A 21005-nucleotide genomic window follows, 5' to 3' on the forward strand; every position below is an offset into this window, starting at 1 on the left:
TGGAACATTTGAAGATCAATACTTTATAACTACAATAATTAATTTATCTTTCCAATTCCTTTCTTGTACTCTATCCTAACAGTTCTACTCCTTCGTTTTCTGGTGTTTCTCAATCCAGCCTTGTTTCTCTATCCAGAGGGACATACTGTAGCAATTATAGTTCTTACTGCATAAGGAGGAGGATGGTCAAATGATGAAGATGGGCTGCAGGAAGATTGAGATCACTGCGACAGAAGTATTAGCTAGAAACAGCTGGAGGTTCAGCAATAGAGTTACCATTTAAATGTTGCTTTTAGAACTTGTAATAACGAACAACTATGCATTAGTCAATGCAGAAGCTGTGATATTAATATATTTCCTTTTCTAAAAAAAAGTTTAGTCTCTATTACATCGGATATTTAGACACATGTACGGAGTATTAAATATAGACAAAAATAACTAATTATATAGATCATGACTAATTTGTGAGATGAAAAATTTAAAGTCTAATTAGTTTATGATTTGATATTATGGTGCTTCAGTAAATATGTATTAATAATAAATTAATTAGACTTAATAAATTCATCTTGAGTTACTGAAGACTCATGAACACTCGCTATGACATCTGTAAGGATGATAAAAAAAAAGGTCTGCATGACTCGTGTAGTCGTGTCTGTTATTTATATAGCACTGATATACAGTCATTTTGACTCTGCAGAGGAAAAATGAGTATAGTATTTCGCAATTGCGGCTGCTAGCTACAGCCAACATTTACGGGCCTCAAAACGAGCCCAAACAAATCGAGAAACGTTCTGAAGAACGTAATGGGCCAACAAAGCCCAACTACACCCTAGCACCATCCCATCCTGGCCCGACACGCTACCTCGGCCTATATATAATAAACCTGCCAGGCCCAGTCCTTCACCTCTTTCCCTAATCGGCTATCCCGACCGAAACCGGATTCGCGGACCGCATCTGGTCACCCCTAGCAGCCGAGGCTAGCACGCGGCGCCCTGCGGCCATGGAGGACGAGGAGCACGAGGTGTACGGCCAGGAGATCCCCGTCGACGGCGAGGACGTCGACATGGCCGCCGGCGACGACGCCACCAAGGTACCCGCTCGCTCGGCACCCCTTTACCTGCCGCCGCCGCTTCTTCGTCGCTGAAACCCTAGCGGCGGTACTGACCCCTCGCGTGTGCAGCTGCAGGAGCTCGACGAGATGAAGCGCCGGCTCAAGGAGATGGAAGAGGAGGCCGCCGCGCTCCGCGAGATGCAGGCCAAGGTCGCCAAGGAGATGCAAGGTTCGGAATCCCCTCTCTCCCCGTGTGCGCAGCTTTTCCGTGTTAGTGATTAGAGATCTGCATCTCAAGTAGGGTCGTTGCGCAAATCATTTGCGTTGGCTTGCAGCTACTAAGCAGTAGTTGGGAATTAGCTGATCGAGTTGGAACTTGAAGCTACATGATGTGCTGTGGTGACTGTTTCTGTTGATGTGTCGACACTGCAATTGTTCGTCTATAGTAGGGTGGTTGGGAAATTTGTTTTAATTAACTTGCGTCTTTTTAGCAATAGTTGATTGTTTGCTGATTGCAATAGAAGCTATTTGGTTGTTGTTTAGATTAGCCTAGTTGCCTTCGATGATTAGTTGCTGTGTTGAACTGTGGATGTAAGTGCAGCACCTGATTTTGATTCACAATCGTACAGGTAATGCTATTACAGGTTAGGGTAGTAGTTTGTTTTGGTAGATTTGGTTGGGATGGGTGATAATGGCTAAATCTCTGTTGCCTATACTTTGTTCCCGTCATGTTCAACTACACCCAGTTTGAAATCCACTCTGTTATCATTGTAACCCTGTATCCTAGGAGCTGGAAAGCTTAGTTTGTGATCTGTATCCCCTCTTTGCTAATTGGGCCTTTTATTCTGTTGAATAACTTAACTTTTCTGTTTTAGCTGAACTTTTTAGTTTGTCTATAGGGCATGTTTGGAAGAGTAAAATGGGCACTTGGTCATTTTTTATGATTATAAGCAATCCTATAGATTTAGATCCCATTCCTCCCTATTCAAACGGGCAGCAAGTAAGCCTTGGTTTGATTGCATGTTGTAATATAACACTATAATCATTCATTTGTTAGTTCTCTTACACAATCATCGATCTTTTTCTCTAGGTGTAGATCCCAATGCAACCACATCTGAAAACAAAGAAGAGATGGATTCTCGGTCGGTATTCGTCGGAAATGTAAGTTTTATCTCCTCTTTATGCAAATTAAGGGGACTTATATATAGTTCAATGGATATATGATACTATTTTTTGAGGGGAGTGTTAATATAATATTGACTGTCATTTTCGAGTAGGTAGTATGTTTATTTGGTTGTGCTCCACTAGAAATCCAATTTCTATGAGGATTGTATTAGTTTGCAGTTCATTTGTAAATGTTTCATTCTATTTCATTGAAGAAGTGCACATATGGTCGTATTTTTATCATATATTTTTCTATTTTTTCTCCTTTGTGTTGATTGAACAATGGCAATGGTCGCAGGTTAGTCTGCTGTCATCAGGCCTTTCTATCAAAGTTTTGGCATCTGGTTCGGTCTCAGCACAAGTTCTAGTGTTAGCTTAGTGGGGGAAAGAAAAAAAAAGAAAGAAAAAAAATCCAAGAAAGAAGTTCTTGAAAAAAGAAAGAAAAACAGAAAAAACGATTTGAAAAAAAAGTAAAAAAAGTATAGAAAAAAGGAAAAAAGAGAGAAATGATGTCATAGGCTAGGAATTATTCCCCAGGTTAGCCAGCAGAGAATGCGTCAGGCACATTCGTGGTACTGATGTGGAGTGATATCATTAGCCATGGCATGTAAGTTTGACCTCATATTTCTGCATAGTGTATCGAGATTGTTATATGCTTCTGTAGATGTTCCCTTATCTTACTCTTGACATCTATTGCATTTTATCTATTTCATTAATCCTTTTTCACACTGAAGTTTTTTTTTTTATTTGGGACCTTACTGCCCAGTAATCATCCATTAGGTTAGCCTTGTGTGATCTTCCAATATTCTATTGTCCCTACAATCCCTAAAGTGTCCATTTTCTTTCTTGGCATGTCGACTACGTGGCATAGTATAAAGTATAGACATAGTAGAGTGTTAATCATATCAATAACCTGCCTCAGTGTGCTATGATAGATGAATTCCGTCATTGCAGGCACGGCAAATACTTTCCTTGATGTGTGGTTAATAATTTGATCAATTGGATTCTATGTAATTTTACCCTAACTACTATTGACACTCCTTTTCATGCCATTAAAATGTCATGTCTTGGAGAAAATAGATATCCGTATTGGTAGATATATACTATAGTGCTAGTAATGTAATATGTTGCTTTTTAGTCATTGTATACTATGTTTGTGGTGTATATTGACACTGTAACTAGGTCCTTGGTTGTAATTTAGCTTGTTCTATATGAACACAAAACCTATATTATCATGCTCTGGACCCATCAACTTTCAACTGGTGTAGTGTAAATACATATTTCTTTTTTGAGGGCAAGGCATTACACCATGTTTCTGACATGTTGCATTCATTCATTTTGTTCAGCTATTTTCTGGAAGATGCAAAGTAGACATGTAGTTTAGTGAAAATTGTTGAACATTAACTTTTGATGCCCTTAAATTTTACTGGTAATTTTGATACAAACTTGCTTTGTTGTGCAGTGGCCAGTGGTAATGTGGATTAATTAACTTGTTAACTTTGTAACCACCTTTGAGCATCATTTAAGCAATTTGAGGGACTGCTGATAATACAGTTGGAACATACTTTGTGTCACCAAACCTGATTGAGCAGCTTTAGAACTGTAGCATATACAGGCATAGGAAGTTAATAAAGCATGTGTTTTATAATCAAATTGGCTCTGGACTCTGGTTCAGCTATGATCTCTCATATGATATTTGGAGCAGCTGACTCCAATACTATTTTCGTCTATGCGAACAGAGACAGCTTATTGATGCACTGACTTATTAGTTGTTTCAAATGAATTATGCATTAGTTGTGTGCAATATATGTCTTTTTGTCAGCTGTTTGGTTATTGAAATATGTAACATTACAAGTCCGCTCACCTTCTGTGTAATTACTGCAGGTTGACTATGCATGCACTCCAGAAGAAGTGCAGCAGCACTTCAACTCTTGTGGAACTGTTAACAGAGTGACAATCCTGACTGACAAGTTTGGGCAACCAAAAGGTTTTGCTTATGTGGAATTTGTTGAAGTTGAAGCTGTTCAGGAAGCTGTTAAGTTGAACGAATCAGAATTGCATGGTCGCCAACTCAAGGTATGAGTCTTGGTATTTTTTGCTTATACTAAGAACATCAACATCCAGTGGGCGCTTTATCCCATTTTTCACCCATGCATGTACTCATTGGGCAGACGGCGGCATGTTGACATTACTACCTTGTTTTCTCATCAGGTGGCACCGAAGAGGACCAACGTTCCTGGGATGAAGCAACCCCGCGGTCGAGGTTTCAATCCATACCATGGCCACCCCTACATGAGGCCATATGGTTATAGTCCTTATGGCTATGGGTGAGTTTACTTGTTTGCTCAGCTATGCCAGCATTTGGCTCTCTTAAAAAATGTGTAGCATATAATGTTGATCATTTCCATTTGTTTGTTTTTGTTGATGCAGGAGATTCCCCAGATTCCGCCGCCCGAGAAGACCTTATTTTTGAGGCTCGGGTTTCTATATGGTTTGCAGAACATGGACGATAATCGGTTAAGATTCTGGAGAAGGCTGGACCTTATCCCCGCCTTCAATTATTTCACACATAGCTTTCGGGATGTTCTCAGACATGTTGTTTCCGTATTGACGATGCTTAAGCTTTGTACTGTATTGTTTCAGTTACAGACTTACAGTTATGCAAAACGACTATGTTTTAGTTACACGGAAGGTACTGTTGTGATGCTGCCATTTTGTTACTTGAATAGATTTTAACCCTGCAATATGATTGTATAAGCTGATGCATTCTTCCTTCACTTCCATATCACATTTACATATTTTCATCGTGTTGTTGTGGCCGGGACATCTGATTTCAGTGTTCTGTAGAGAGACCTCAACCTTGCGTCACTGAGCATTTGAGGCACTCTTGCAGTTTTTTTTCCCATTCCTTTCTAATAAAAGCACAAATTTTCGAGCCAAACGACAGATTCACAATTCGACCAAATGGCCTGCCTATACGCAGGAAATGGTGATACGCCTGAAGAAAAAAAAAAAAACCCGGCACTAGAAGCGGACGGAGGTTCCCCATGTGTGCGCGTCCTTGAGGGTCGCCGCCAGCCAACCGAGCCCCTCGTGCAGACCCTCGCCGGTGAGCGCGCAGGCCCCCACGGCACGCGACGCCCTGTTCTTGAGGTCGTACAGGCCCAGGCGCTGCCCCACTTCGGAAGGGCTCATCGCGCCTTTCTGCGCCAAGAAAAAAGGAGCTGAGATGAGAGGCGTTCTCTCTGCCTCGGTTTGCTTTGGACAAGAGGCGTTCAGTGGTTACCAACTTACCATATCCTGCTTGTTGGCGAGCACTAGAAGAACGCTGCTGAGCATGAGCGGGTCCTTGACGATGGCCTGGAACTCCTCCCTGGCAACCCCAATCCGGTCCCTGTCCGTCGAATCAACAACGTATATCTGCGACACATACAAGAGCATTCAGCTTGACGCATCGACGAGAATGGTCTAGTAGTCCTGTAGACCACAGGAGATGTGGAAACTGAAAATACCAAGGCGTCCGAGTTGCTCAAGTATTGCCTCCATAACGGCCGCAGCTTGTCCTGCCCTCCAACGTCCCACACCGTGAAGGCCACATTCTTGTACTCAACTTTCTCCACGTTGAAACCTGCAGAGGGCAATGCATACCATATATGATACGTACTAGGATCAATGATTCAATGTAGCTTGAGAGTCGAGATTGTATACCGATTGTCGGCACCGTCGACAGAACTTCGCCGACGTGTAGCCGGTGCAGGATCGTCGTTTTGCCGGCGGCGTCCAGCCCAAGCATCACAACCTACAATAGCAGGGCAAGAGCAAACTGAAAGACTGAAAAAAAGAAGAAGAAAAGAATCCAGAGCCATAGAGGGAGAGCTCAATTGTTCGTAGCAATGGCATGCCACTCGTTACCTTCACTTCTTTCTGGCAGGAGCTGTCGAAGAAGAACTTCATCAGAGACTGGCCCATGCTGCTTTCGCCAGCGCTATTTTTGCCTCGCACGCACCGAAAGAATGCCCCCTTTTTCCTCCCAGTTCGGCAGTTCTTTTTGTGAGCGAAAGAAATCCACGGCGCTGCGCCGGTCGCGCGCGGTTCTTCTTCAGGATGCTCCGCTCAATCTTTATTATTGCTATTGCTAATCAGGAGTCAGGATGGACGTGGAGCACCGTGAGTGATGAGGACGGTGGTTGTCATGGAACCCATGACGCCTCTTGTTTTTGTATTGTACAATACGCATCTCCGCACGGTCACACCTCGTCGGTGTTTTGATTTTATTTTGTTTAAATTAAATGCACACAGTGCTTGACTTGAGCCAACAGCCAACGAAGATTCTGCGATTGGCATGACATAGGAAGCACCAAAGGGCAATCGCACTTTACCGACGGTGGTGGCAGCTGAAACACGCACAAGTCAGAATGACTAGTTAATGTCGTCACCCAACTAAGTCGTTGTAGTATAGTGGTGAGTATTCCCGCCTGTCACGCGGGTGACCCGGGTTCGATCCCCGGCAACGGCGATTTTTTTTGGCTTTTAACATTTTATATACTCATTTTTTTTCAGAAGAAAACGTTTCACTCAATTGGCACTTTGGCAGACCATCAAATCAAACCAGCGCAAAGATGCAGCAGGATCACTTGAACCTTTACGCAGCAAGGTCCATTCTCAGTGAAAAACAGCAAGTATTGGCGACCTGGTTACCTTTACAGCTACTGTCGACAACCCTAGTTTAACTTCTCTTGCTTTTTTAAAAAGAACTTCTCTTGCTTGGAGGGAGAAAAATGAGAACAATTCATTGCCATTACTAGGATAAGAGCAGCCCTTTTTCCACTAGAACCAGACCTTAGAAATCAACTAGGGTAAGAGGCAGAGCCAGAGAAACAAATTAGGGGGCAAGACAAAGGAAAGAAATGAAAATATGACCTTGAAGAACTTATTTCCTTTAAAAATAACTACTTATATACTAATGACTAAAGTAGAAGTATATACAAAAGTTGTAGACCATAGAGGGGCCCTGCTAGCCCCCTCCCCTCGCGGCTACCCACTGACTACAGGGCTCCATTCACCCACCTTATATTGACATGGCCAACCTCGACCGCGAGCAATTAGAACAGAAACAATGCAGTCCCAACATTTGCACAAATTAGTTCAGCAACGTACTAAGATCTGACACCACTGAACCAGTACATGGCAGTCAGGTTACTTCCCGCTTAGGCCTTGTTTAGTTCGCAAAAATTTTCAAGATTTCTCATCACATCGAATCTTTGGTCATATGCATGGAACATTAAATATAGATGAAAGTAAAAATTAATTGTACAGTTTATCTGTAATTTATGAGATGAATCTTTTGAGCCTAATTACTCAGTGATTGAACAATATTTGTCAAATAAAAACAAAAATACTATAGTAGCCGAAAACCAAAATTTTTGCGAACTAAACAAGCCCTTATTCCTACTCTGTAAGTACGCATCTCATAAGAAGAGCCCTAGACCATAGGAGGTTTCGAAATTACCATATGCCATTCGAAAATCCTTCAAACTTTAGAAGTTCATGTCTGTTTAGTTCGATTAAAAAAATGTCAAACCAACGGTGAAGCAAGCCATGATTTTGGCTGTTATTTAATTTGTTACTACTTACTAAAACTTGCCAACCTCTCACATTGGTTTGCTAAATCTACGAATTTGTTTTTGCCGAACTTTTGCTTGCTAAAATTTTGATGTATATATCATACGAAAATATATCCTGGTGCATTGTGGATTTTCCAGAGATGATACATCAGCCTGCCAGAAATAACATCGTCGACAATCTATATTTAGCTTTTAGCTTATGCATTTCTTGTCAAACCTCGCACAGAACCTTCTTTTCTTCTACTATATCAATCAATATACAAAACGGGCAACGCAACGGCAGTTTAATGTTAAAAGAAAGGAGCATAGATCCTCTGGATGGCTCTTGCCTCTTGGTCACAAAAATAATAGTCATGTGCATTGACTTATCTTGTTTTTTTTTTTGGTCGCACCTTGTCGGTGTTTGTTTCTTTTTATGGTTCAATTCTTCGAGTTACAGGATTTAGTATTAGAACTCACGCACAGCTGCACAAGCTCATTATGGGATGAAATGGGAGTATGACACTATGGGAGCACGCGAGGCACGTTGCACATCGGCAGCTGAAGAGCTCGCCCGTCTTGAAAAACTCATGCCAGATTCGCGCCACTCCATAATTAGCACGACTGTTTTTAACAAACACTTAGAGCCTGTTTGGTTCCCCTTGTTAAATTTTAGTTAGCTAAAATTATTTTAGCTATTCTTGGGTGACTAATGGAACTAAACTTTTTAGCTCCTTTTAGTAAATGTGTTTGGAACTTTAGCTGCGTAAAATTTAGTTGGTGGAACCAAACAGGGCCTTATTATGCTTCTGTAAAATAATATTTGGAAGAGCACTTGAACAAGCAAGTCGTTGTAGTATAGTGGTGAGTATTCCCGCCTGTCACGCGGGTGACCCGGGTTCGATCCCCGGCAACGGCGATATTTTATTCTTTTTTTTCTAAAACCTTTTTTATTTATTTAGCCATTGGCCAGGCCATGATAAAACGCCCATCAAGGTCATTCTGAGCAGAAAACTGATGCAAGATCCACAAGGCTACAGCTTTTTTAACTAATGAAAATCGAAAGTTCAAAACAAAGATAGTATTCAAACGTTTTTTAGAAGCGAACCAGACGTGATCCCCGGCAACGGCGATATTTTATTCTTTTTTTTCTAAAACCTTTTTTATTTATTTAGCCATTGGCCAGGCCATGATAAAACGCCCATCAAGGTCATTCTGAGCAGAAAACTGATGCAAGATCCACAAGGCTACAGCTTTTTTAACTAATGAAAATCGAAAGTTCAAAACAAAGCTAGTATTCAAACGTTTTTTAGAAGCGAACCAGACGTGATCCCCGGCAACGGCGATATTTTATTCTTTTTTTTCTAAAACCTTTTTTATTTATTTAGCCATTGGCCAGGCCATGATAAAACGCCCATCAAGGTCATTCTGAGCAGAAAACTGATGCAAGATCCACAAGGCTACAGCTTTTTTAACTAATGAAAATCGAAAGTTCAAAACAAAGCTAGTATTCAAACGTTTTTTAGAAGCGAACCAGACGTGCACTGTACAAGCAGAATAGAAACGATGCATCCCTGCATCGCACAAGTAGTTCAGCAACATACTAAACACCACTGAAGCAGTTTATGGCAGTCAGGTTACTTCCTGCACATTAGTCAGCTGAGCCCTAGACAGAACACAGGCGATTGCAAATTAACCATGTCATTAAAAAAACCCTTCAACCTTCGGATTTCCATCTGGTACACATATAACACATTCCGCAATTTAAAAGTATATTTCTAGATGACACCATAAGAATCTATCATGCTAAAATAGAGATCCTGATGCATTGTGAATTTTCCAGAGGTGACACAGCCTGCCGAATACCATCGTCCACATGATTAAGGAAGAAGCACGAGCTTGGTGCATTGTGGGAGCAAAAATCTTGCAAAGCCCTAGTGACTGGTGCATTGTGAATTTTCCAGGGGTGACACAGCCTGCCGAGTACCATCGTCCACATGATTAAGGAAGAAGCACGAGCTTGGTGCATTGTGGGAGCAAAAATCTTGCGAAGGGCTAGTGTACAACCTGTAATAAGTGTTTAGCTTATGCCTTTCCTTTTTCACTTCGTAAATGCTAGGTCTCATTTGTACAATATCAATATACAAAAATAGCAAGCACAAGCCAGTTTTACAGTCATTTTTGTAATAAAAAAAATCATGGATGGCTCTTGGTCACAGAAATACTAGTTCTATGTATGTTTCTTACTGTGTTCTTAATTTCCTAGAGGTGAAAAAATATATGCAGATAACTTAGTGAACTAAGAAAATAACACAGAATGCATAATCATGGTCAGTCAAACTATGACGAAAGACAAAATGAGAGACATATGACAGATTTCATTCAAAATTTAAAGATGCAAATTATAAAACTAAAATAAACTCTCTCTATTCTAAATTAAGTCATTCTGGTAGGTTTTGCTATACATCTAGATATATAGCTTTTAGCCTTTTACTATGTATCTAGAAAAACAAAAATGACTCATAATTTGAAATGGAGGTGCAATGTATGGTTTCAAAAGGAACCTAAACCTCAAAGAAAGCATAATAAACAAACTACAAAACAATTGTACTATGAAACAAATGATACAATTACCATAGATGAATATGGTGTCTGCTGATAAGTTGTAAGCTCCTTACTTTTTAATTGAAATGGCCTTCACAAGGTCAGAGTTCCAACAGCTGTCATGTATGTTGGATCTAAAGTCCATCTGGGGTCTTGGAACATAGTCAAAAGAAGATCAGAGTTTCAGATTCATCTTGATCACTTTTAGAGGCAAATAGACATCCCCTTTCACTTTCTGAAGATGAAAATATCTCTATCGACCATAACCTAATTTATATGACACTGAAACCAACTTCTTTTCCTTTGGATGTCTCCGCCAATAATTTTCTTGTTCTCTGAGCATCCTCCCATAAACATGATTCTGCATACATGTTTGCAAGCACAGCATAGTTTACAGAACTCTTGGGATCTATACTGAAAAGATTGTTAGCCGCAGTTTCTCCAAGAGGAATGTTGCCATGTACCTTGCAAGCTCCAAGCATTGCACCATACATTGATGACTTGCACTCAGTATTCGTCTTTTGAAGAAGCATCCATGCATCTTCTAACTGACCACCACGAGCAAGAAGGTCAATAGCAGAGCTGTAATGCTTGGCTCTTGGATCAATACCATACTTGTTCATCATAGAAGTGAAATATTCCATCCCTTTGTTCATCATACCAGAATGGCTGCATGCTGATAGAAGAGAAAGGAATGTCACATCATTTGGCTTCACACCATCCTCCTCCATCCTAGCAAAAAGGGTCACAGCATCTTCTCCAAAACCATGTTGTGCACAGGCAGTAATAAGTGAAGTCCACGAAATCACATTTCGGCTGGGCATTTCATCAAAAGCACGTCTGGAATCCAAATATTCTCCTGACTTTGCATACATGTCAACAAGAGCATTGTCCAATGCCAAATCACCCATAGGTTGCTTCTTGTGCATATAAGCATGAATTTGTGTCCCGAATTTTATTGATGCTACATTAGCACAAACACCAAGCAAGGCACTTAACAGAATACCATCAATTCTTAAACCCTCCCGATGTATCTTACAGAAGAGCTTCATTGCATCTTCACTGTAGTTCCTATCCATGGAGTACCCACTGATCAATGCCGTAGATGACACAAGGTCTGGTTCACAGATGGAATCATATATCACCCTCGCACTGCTTAAGCTTCGACATTTTGCATAAGAATCAATAAGTGATGCAGTAGCAACCTTTTCATCCCAATAACCAAGCTTGATGATGCATGTGTGAATTAGTTCCACATTGAAAATCACACTGATTGCTCCACATGCCTTTAGAGCACTTCCAAATGTGAAATGGTCAGGTAGCATCCCTGTTAAGTTATTGATGTGAGAGATTGGCAACCAATTGAAAACAGTGCATATATCATATTCAATTGGTGTAAAAAATCACAGCTGCTATAAGAAAAATAAAAAGGGCATGCAGTCAGTGAAAAGGATTGCTGTATACAAGTCAAGAATATTCAGTACAGCAGTATCAGTGATTGTACTTTGTCTACTATGTAAGAGAAACAATACTCTGTTTAGGTACAAGGATAAAGGGTTACTGTCTATTTAGATGAATTTAGCTGTACTAATTTCATGTATAGCGATTTCTTTCTTTCTTTTTTTGGCTAGATACAATTGGATGTAATGATGCGCTATGGTACAAGAGTAAGTGTGTATTGAGTTGCATACAGACAGCAAAGGGACAAGAATTCATGATCATACCATCTCTCAGCATTGAAGCAAACAATCCAAGGGCATCACTATAATGCCCCCGCTCCACAAACCCCCTCATCAGGGCATTCCATGACACCAAGTCTTTCCTCTCCATCTCCGCAAACAGTCGCCTCGCGTCCCCCACTGACCCGCACCTCAGATGCATGTCCATGAGCGCGCTCTGCACAAACATGTCGCCCGCATGCCTCCCTTTGGCCGCGCACGCGTGCACCTGCTCCCCGCTCCTCGCGCAGCGGCCGCCCGCGCACGCCCTCGCCGCGCTCCCGAACGTGAACTGGTTCGGCCTGGCGCCGGACCGGAGCATGAGCGCGAACAGCTCCAGCGCCTCCGGGGCGCGGCCGTTCTTGGCGTACCCGGAGACCATGGCCGTCCAGGACACGACGCTCCGGTGCGGCATCCCGTCGAACACCGCGCGTGCGGCCGCGACGTCGCCGAAGTGGGAGTAGAACATGACGAGCTTGGTGCTCAGGTGGAGGAGGTCCGGAGGTGATGGGTCGGAAGACGCAGTGATGATGGCCCGGTGGTGCACGGACTTGCCTTGCCGGAACGCGTTAGCGCCGATGCAGCTCTGGAGCAGGGAGGAGTAGAGCGCGGCGGCGGACTTCGGGGCATTGACAAGGCTCATTGTCGGCGCGTGCTGTTTAATGCCGTTACAGGTCTATCGCATCCTGCTGCCTGTGTTGAGGTCGCGCGGGAAGGTAGCGTAGCGGGAGAAGGTTGCCGCGGTCGAGGTAGACAACGGCGCTGGTGGCGGCTTTGCTTTGTCCTCGTTTAGTTCGTAAAATTTTTTAAGATTATCGAATCTTTGGTTATATGTATGGAGCATTAAATATAGATAAAAATAAAAACTAATTACATAATTTATCTGTAATTTATGAGATGAATCTTTTAAGCCTAGTTACTACTGGACAAATAAAAACGAAACTTTTTATAAACTAAACAAGTCCAAGTAGGGTCGGTTGAAACGCACTGGGACTCTGGTGCGGCGGCACGCGGCATAAAAATCACGGGCGGGAGAGCCGGTAGTTTACTGGTCTTTTGTGCGGTACCAGAATGCCTCTGATGAGATTTTTCGATTTTCGCGATTTTAGGCCTTCTTCAGTTCCTAAAAATTTTTTAGAGTACCTATCACATCAAGTTTTTAGACGTATATATAAAATATTAAATATAATTGAGACTAATTTACAAGACAGATTTATTAAGTCTAATTAATTTATGATTTGACAATGTGGTGCTACAAGAAACATGTACTAATAATAGATTAATTGGTCTTAAAAAATTGTCTCGCGGATTACTAAGAACACATGTAATTTGTTTTTATGGCAAAATAGATATTTTCGTTCCTAAACTATTGCCTGAGGCTCACTTTGGTCCTTGAACTATCAAACCGTCCGCTTTAGTCCTCAAACAGTCAATTTGTAGGTCAATCTCCTCCATCCCTATTAATTACACGCCACATGTCCAGAGTACATACGAAATGTCATTGTTGCCCCTCACTGCCTCCTTTAGCAGCAAGTGTCCCTAGTCCACCGTTTCCTCCCTCTCGTCCCGGTTTCCCCTCTGTCCTTCCCTCCATCTAATCCATTCGGTGCCGGGGAGGAAGAGCCACGAGAGGAATAGCGTCGTCAGACCTTACGTTCCTTTCTCTGTTTGCTCTCCCCCATCTCTGGTCGGTCATCATTTGTGGAGGCTGCCGTCGCCGCCGATCTTGTTTCCCCATGGCGCATGAATCCAGTGAGGGGAGAGGGAGAGGGAGAAGGTCGATGCCAAGAAGAGGAGCAACACTGGATCCTTGGGCCGGCAGTTCCAACGCTCATGAATGCGCGCAACGGAGGTGAGTATAGTGCATTAGGGATTCATTTGATTTGTAATCAAGAGTTGTCGGTTTTTTGCAGCTTGAAAAAATACTTGAAGAACATTCAGAGGGGATGTTGGTCAAGGGCTAACATACATGCATGGATTCTCCCCAATTTGTGTTGTTGTCGGTCTGATGCAAACGCAGGAAGAAGGTTCCTCGCATGCTCCATAGTTGAGGAGGCATGTGATTTCCATTATTGGATATATGAAGAATTTGAAGGTAGGGCAAAAAAGGTGATTCAAGACTTAGTTTCCATGAGGCACAACATACTAGAGTTGTAGCAACATTCAGTTGAGCAATGGGATAATATGTATGCTGATTGACAGAGAGTAAAACAAGAAATTTGTAAATTGGAACATACAATTTGATAACAACGAGATTGTATTGTGATCTTAATTTGTTTTAGCATTATAGTTGCTTGGGGGACACAGAGGGGAAACTGGGATGAGAAGGAGAAAACGGTGGACTAGGAGACATTGTGAGTGTGGTCGGTTGCTAAAGGAGGGAGCGAGGGGCAAAAATGACATATCATATGTATTTCTGACATGTGGCAAGTAATTAATCGAGATAGATGAGATCGTCCTACAAATCAATTGTTTAAGGAATAATGCGGATATTTTAATAGTTCAAGGACCAAATATGATTGCCTCGGCAGGATTTTCCCTTCATTCTTCCTATATGTTGTTTACGAAATCTAGTTTTTTTGGAGTTACGGTCGATGGTTCTTTCTTAGTTCCATCTCTACTACAAAACTGGACATGAGAGTTTCTTCTCATCCAGCTCCTCCCGAATGAAATGGGAAAGCGTGCAAATTTCATTTCTCTAATTCCATAGTATTCCAAAATATTATAGATAGGTATACATCAATATATAATAGAAAAAGTTAGGTTTTTTTGATTTTGACTTTCTTAAAAAAGAAAAATAAATATATAGTCAAAGTGAGTCTTGGACAATAGTTTAGGGACAAAATGGCTATTTGGCCTTTTTTTAATATCCAAACGTCTCATATGACACCCCATCCGAACACCTCCTAAACTTTAATCCATACATTGCAACACCCTCTTAGCTAGACCGGCTCCTCCTATTTGCTTTGTCAAGCTCTACCTCTGTTCTCAATAAATGGATCTAAGCCACTAAACATCTTTCTTGACCAATAAGACCATTGTAGCTTGGTCTTGTAGCCAGGTTCATGTAATGATGAGATCGGAGGAGGGTGTTTTTAAAAAACCATGTTACAGAAAGGTATATATATTTGTATTATTTATTCAAGAGATGTCCCATTAAATAAACAGTAATTTTAGCATTATCCATGATGATTATGGCTCTAAGCTCTGCCTCTGTTCTCACCATTAATAAATAGGTCTAAGCCATTCAACATCTTTCTTGACCAATAAGACCTTTGTAGCCAGGTTTATGTAACGATGAGATCAAAGGAGGGCATTTTTAAAAATTATGTTACGGAAAAAAGGTATACAAATTTATATTGTTTATTCAAGATATTGAACATGTAAAAAGCTCAGATATAGAATTTCTCACCTAGCCCGAGAAACCTCGACTCTCATGCCTTGCGTGTACACAGGGACATAGGATTTGTTACTTAGACAGAGAAAATCTCGAACCCCATGCCCTGGCCGCACATAGGGGTCCGTTACCTAGTGAGAGGACCGGTCCATTTAACCAGTGCTTTGGTAACATATGACAAGCGAGGTTTTTCCCCTCATTACTGATCAGAATCAAAAATTTGCCTAACCAAAGATTCGAACTCTAGTCATGGAAGATGTCAACTGGAGGCTTGACTAACTGGTCTAGCAACCGTAGACAAGGGATTAAACATGTATCTACTACAATTAAATGATGTCTTTGTTAGAGCGAGTAACATGTTCCATTTTACTAATGCATATTGAGGTAACTAGTACGAATCTGTGCTACTGTGTTCTTTGAATTTTTTTTTGGGAGACCCCATCTAACATCCATGATTCTCGTTCGCTTGTCTTATCGGCCGTATTTTTTCTATCAGCCAACTGTATTTTTCTCTCACAATAAATTAGCGAACAATGTTTTTAACTATGACTTTTTAGACCAGCGAACAGGCCTGTACTACATTTCCACCCGCCCTGCTTCTACAAAATTACATCGAAAAATAAATAAAATCGGGAAAAGCTTGTAGACAGGGAATGGTAGGAGAGGAGAGAATGTTAAGGCGTACAACTGTCCCATGCCGATGTAACAAAGAAGGCGGTTTTTCTGCCTTTAAGAGCGCATGCCCTTACTTTCCCACACATTGGATTTGCTTTGAGAAGTGTGCAAATACATATCTCAAACTAGTTTCGCTTTGAGATGTGTGTTTGCACACTTCTCAAAGCGAATTCAATGGTTGGGAGAGTGAGGGCACATGCCTTTAAGGGCAAAATAAACTTTACCCCGCAACAACAGTATACCGAAGTGCCCTCCAAGAAGAAGCGTGACATCCTAATAGGTCCACGTGTTTCGGCATCTTCTTAATTTCCTGCACGGCTTGTTATCGATGAGGCCAGTCTCAATACATGTTTCATGAGAGTGTCATGCACACTAAATATAGTGTCACATAAGCAAAATTGCTGACTTGGTAGGGTCATAAATGAAGGAGTTTCATCAGATGAGAGAGGAATTTCATCCCCATGAAACTCATGTGGCTCGGTTACCTAGCTTATAGTCTTGGTACTACGCCATGAAACTATGCATTGAGACTGGCCTGACAGTGGAATCTGGCTTAACCGACTTCCTGATTGGGTATGCACGCAGATTTCAATTAATAAATAAACAAGCGGCAGGGGCCGCAGCATGAACTTTGTCCGAACATGCCGCGGCGCGAGGCCGAGCTGAAGCCGAGCCGGTGGAGCCGATCCATCGGCATGTGGGCACCCGAGCCGACCCAGTGATACACCCAAGCGAAGCAATCGACCCAGAGGCCTGGCGCTGGCCGTTGGGTACAAGGTTAGTCTCAATGCATGTTTTATGAGAGTGTCATGCATATTAAATAAGGTGTCCCATGAAACTCATATGGCTCGGTTACCTAGTTTACTGTGCCATGAAACTATACATTGAGACTGGCATAAGGCCTTGTTTATCTCACCTCAAAAACCAAAAAAAAAAAATAAGATTCTCTGTCTCATCGAATTTTACGGCACATACATGAAATATTAAATATAGACGAAAACAAAAACTAATTGCACAGTTTGTCTGTAAATCGCGAGGTGAATCTTTTGAGTCTAGTTAGTCCATGATTGGACAATAATTTTCAAATAAAAACGAAAGTGTTACGGTACCGAAGACCAAAAAATTTTCGGAACTAAACAAGACCTAAGTTGCAAGAGCCCATGCCTTTGCATGCGTACGACCGCATCCTCATTCTCTCTCTGCTCGCTCGCTCTCTCTCTCTCTCTCTTGTCCAGTTTCTCTCCTTTCACTCGCGGCTCAGGTTGCAGGCGGGCTTATTCGTGGCCGGCCGCTAACCTATATCGCTTGCCGCAAAAGTTTGTTTACGGGCTTATGGTTAGCCGCTAAGCTATAAACTTCACGGGCAAATTTTTCGTGGACATAGCAGATTAAGTTGCCAAACCCGCAAGACCTGCTACACCACGATGAAAACAACATGTGTCTCTCTCAACGTACAGTATCTACACATACTATAAGAATTTAGAATCTGCAAACTAAACATTTATATCTAGTTAATCGATGAGCACAGATGATACAACTTTGCACTGATCATTTTAATTTTCATATCCCGACTATCTATATGAAGAAAATATTCCTAAAGCGGCCAGCCAGGCCTTGTTCTGTACAGAAGATAGATATATTTATATAGGAACTTCATGGATACAATGGTCACTCACCTAGGTAGAGCTCCAACAGCAGATGTGTCAAATCCTCTAAAAATGTCAGGAATGCCATCACTTCTCAATATCCTCCTAAAAATAGCAAACCCGAACATATGTGCAAGCCCCCCTTCAGCAACATGCATCCTAGTCTTGTCCAACCTTCAACGTGATACAAAAAGATAACTACATCAGTTACAAAAATATGTAAAATTGATATCCTTTCTATAGATTCGAAGCCCATGATTTATGCAAATTGCCAAGTTGCCAGCATGACATTTTCAAAATAGCATGCCAAAATTATTGTCCATCACACCATTGATGAAAAAGATGCAGGGAACAATTACAGTTCCAAGATGCAGGGATGCGACTCTTCACTCTTGCGGGTTCTTGCGAGGTTTCTCGCTCGCCTAATGGGCTTGGCAGGTTGGCAGTCATTAGGCCACGAAAAAATTACAGCTGGTCTGCAATAGCCATGAAGCCAAGTTTTACGGGGCGAGCAAACAGGCTATGTTAACAACCCGCCCCGCCTGCAATCTGACTCGCGACGCTCCCCCCTCTCTTCCTGAGGACTAAAGGAGGGCAGGTGAGAATGACCTCTGCTTCATCCCAAAACCCCTCCTCCTGCTACTCCTAATCTTGTAGGATCGATCTGTAGTGTTGCGTGTTAGTAGTTTTGTTCGAATCACTCCCGTGTATGTTTGTAGTAGTGTTTTAGATGTTTCTATGTTTCTGCTTGTCCTCGCCTGCCCAGATTACATGCTTTTTGTTGGTAATTTTGGATTTGTGAAACCCTACGAGACTTTAAATAGAGGATTCAGTCCTTTGTGTTGTTTATGCTGGTAGTGTTTCTCCGTTGCTGATTTTACTGTTGTAATGGTTTTTTGGTGGTGAATGAGGATGAGTGGACACCGATCGCTTCATGATGATCTCGCTTCTCCAAAATTCTTCGGCATCATCTTGTTCTTCTGGTTGCTCTCATAGTCGATCTCTTTATGTCTACCCTCTAGATTTTGACACCGATAGAGCACCATGTTGTTCTTCTGGTTGTCGTTGCTGAGCACTCTCAATTTGAGTTTGTTCATGAGGCTTTGGATCTCTGAAGTTTTTTTTGCATTCTTGTGCTTAATGAGCGCCACAACTCCATGGCGAACTTGGTTTCCCTTCGTGTCCAAAAGTTTGCATCCTGTGACTCTAAGATCCATGGTGAACTTGGCTTCACTCCGTGTTGGTCGTAATGGTTTATTCGGAGAGAAAGCGGCAATGAGCACCATGACTCCATGATGAACTCGGTTACGTTTCTCTCCAAAATTTTGGCATCCTGCAAATGCGACCTCCTCAAGATGAGGAGTAAAAACCACAGGACCAACCGGTCCACTCCAAGCTCCAAACTTCCACTATAATCAATAATGGGTACAACAAGTCTTCTCTAGAGGATAGAGGATTACACTAGTAGCAACACATTCATCAAGTTATAACTTGGCATCAACTACAACCACAACCTTCTAACAAGAGGAATAACAACAGACAAACAGAGAAGTCACAAATTCTGTCCCTCTCGGTAATCAGTTCATATCTCCCAAACTACCGCACCACTGTGCACAAATTTTGGTAGGAAAGTAGATCCACAAGTCGCCTAACCACTGATCAAATTTCAGCTCAATCGAACACCATTTGACTATCCAAAAAATCATCTACCAAACTGCCCTGTTCTAAAACTGCAGAGACCCAAACTAACAAGACTCCTCTCAAATCTGGTGCTATACTCAACCAATTCTCAAACAAACTTAACATATTGAAGTACTCTAAGTGAGGAACAAGCTCACCAAGTTTTAGTGGCGAAGCTAAAAGTTTTATGAAGCCTAAGCGAAATGTTATACTAATACTAACAACATAAACATAACACAAGATTCTAAAAGGGGCTAAGTGCTAAGCGAGGAGTGACTCACTGCTTAAATTTAAGCATGCTTAAGCGTTCCTAATCCCTTAAGAGTTTTGTGATGTAGTAGATATTTAGAATTTTAATCTTAAACTGAACAAATAGAGAAGAGAGTGAAGAGCAATTGAGAAAGAGCAAATGAATTCATAAGTCCTTGTCTATCTCTCTTCTTTCCTTTTTATAGGAAAGGTGTGAGGGAAATTTTTCATAATTTCCCCTAGTAGGGTTTTATTTTAAAAATATTTTTAGAGGAATCATTATTTCACAATGTTATGTAATTAGGCCTTGGAGACACTAGTATGGTCCCTAACATATAATGCACCTCCAACACAGAACTCGAAGCATCCAAGATATATTGAACTAGATGATTTTCCTGCGTGTTTTGCTACTAGAATTTAAAAGATAATTATATCACTTTGATTCCACATGATTCTTCGATGATTATCCAGCCCATCCATCCATTTTCTAGCTTCATGTATAGTATATAAAGGGGAATCTTTACCGTCACAAATTTAGATATAATGGTTTGATGATCACTCACCAACCTTGACACTGTGGGAGGAAGTTCACGATCTCCCAAGGTGATTTTTATCTGGTGTTGTTTGGGGACAACCAACTTTTTGAGAGAGATAATGTCAAGGCCATTGTGTCTTGACATGAAGAATTGAAACTCTAAAACCTTAAAGAAATTTATCTCTATTCTTCATCTCTATTTTTGCTTCTCTTTCTAAATCTTCAATTCTCAAACTATTTGTTTGATTTGTTACAAAACCATGACAGGAGCCTAAGAATCCTAATAGATGTCAATCGAGATTTAAAATCAGTCTTCTAGTGGAGTAAAGAATTTAATTACAAATATATGGGGTCGATAGAGGATGATAGAGACGGGTGTGGATTCATGAAATTGTTGGTAAATATATTATTCTAAATATATAGATATTAATTATATAGGTGCTAATTTGTCAAAAGATGTTAGAAAGCAAAAAGAAATGGAAGTTGCTCAAAAAAAAGAAATGGAAAAGAAAAGTAAAAAGGGATTGTATATGCTTCTATTTAGTTGCCCATCTACAAATCCATTCAATCAGCCAAACTCACACACTGCGGCCTAGTCTTTTCCCTTCCTCGCGGCGCTAACGCTCCATCTCCTTCCCCCACTCGTGCTCAGCGGCACTCGGGCCCTCAGCGATGGAGGGGTA

The 21005-nt window shown here is 41.4% G+C and overlaps 3 protein-coding genes and 2 non-coding genes across 5 annotated transcripts; 3 read left to right on the forward strand and 2 right to left on the reverse strand.

Annotated features, from left to right (window-relative positions):
- On the forward strand, nt 903-4992 carry LOC8065487 (polyadenylate-binding protein 2). Its single transcript, XM_002436680.2, has 6 exons — nt 903-1090; nt 1181-1280; nt 2142-2212; nt 4100-4291; nt 4427-4542; nt 4646-4992. The coding sequence occupies exons 1-6, from the start codon at nt 1001-1003 to the stop codon at nt 4686-4688; spliced, it is 612 nt and encodes a 203-aa protein (XP_002436725.1). The 5' UTR covers nt 903-1000; the 3' UTR covers nt 4689-4992.
- Nucleotides 5101-6438, reverse strand: LOC8080050 (ADP-ribosylation factor). The gene is made up of 5 exons (XM_002438023.2): nt 6128-6438; nt 5924-6014; nt 5728-5843; nt 5510-5635; nt 5101-5419 (listed from the first exon to the last, which is right to left on the reverse strand). Exons 1-5 carry the CDS (start codon nt 6182-6184, stop codon nt 5240-5242), a joined length of 570 nt encoding a protein of 189 aa, XP_002438068.1. The 5' UTR covers nt 6185-6438; the 3' UTR covers nt 5101-5239.
- On the forward strand, nt 6660-6731 carry TRNAD-GUC. Its single transcript has one exon. It is a non-coding gene; the product is annotated as a tRNA-Asp (tRNA).
- TRNAD-GUC lies at nt 8666-8737 on the forward strand. The gene has a single exon. It is a non-coding gene; the product is annotated as a tRNA-Asp (tRNA).
- Nucleotides 9311-12932, reverse strand: LOC8065488 (pentatricopeptide repeat-containing protein At3g20730). Its single transcript, XM_002438024.2, has 3 exons — nt 12147-12932; nt 10497-11749; nt 9311-9885 (listed from the first exon to the last, which is right to left on the reverse strand). The coding sequence occupies exons 1-2, from the start codon at nt 12781-12783 to the stop codon at nt 10695-10697; spliced, it is 1692 nt and encodes a 563-aa protein (XP_002438069.2). The 5' UTR covers nt 12784-12932; the 3' UTR covers nt 9311-9885; nt 10497-10694.

The sequence above is a fragment of the Sorghum bicolor genome, chromosome 10 (genome assembly GCF_000003195.3).
Source record: "Sorghum bicolor cultivar BTx623 chromosome 10, Sorghum_bicolor_NCBIv3, whole genome shotgun sequence".
NCBI lineage: Eukaryota > Viridiplantae > Streptophyta > Magnoliopsida > Poales > Poaceae > Sorghum > Sorghum bicolor.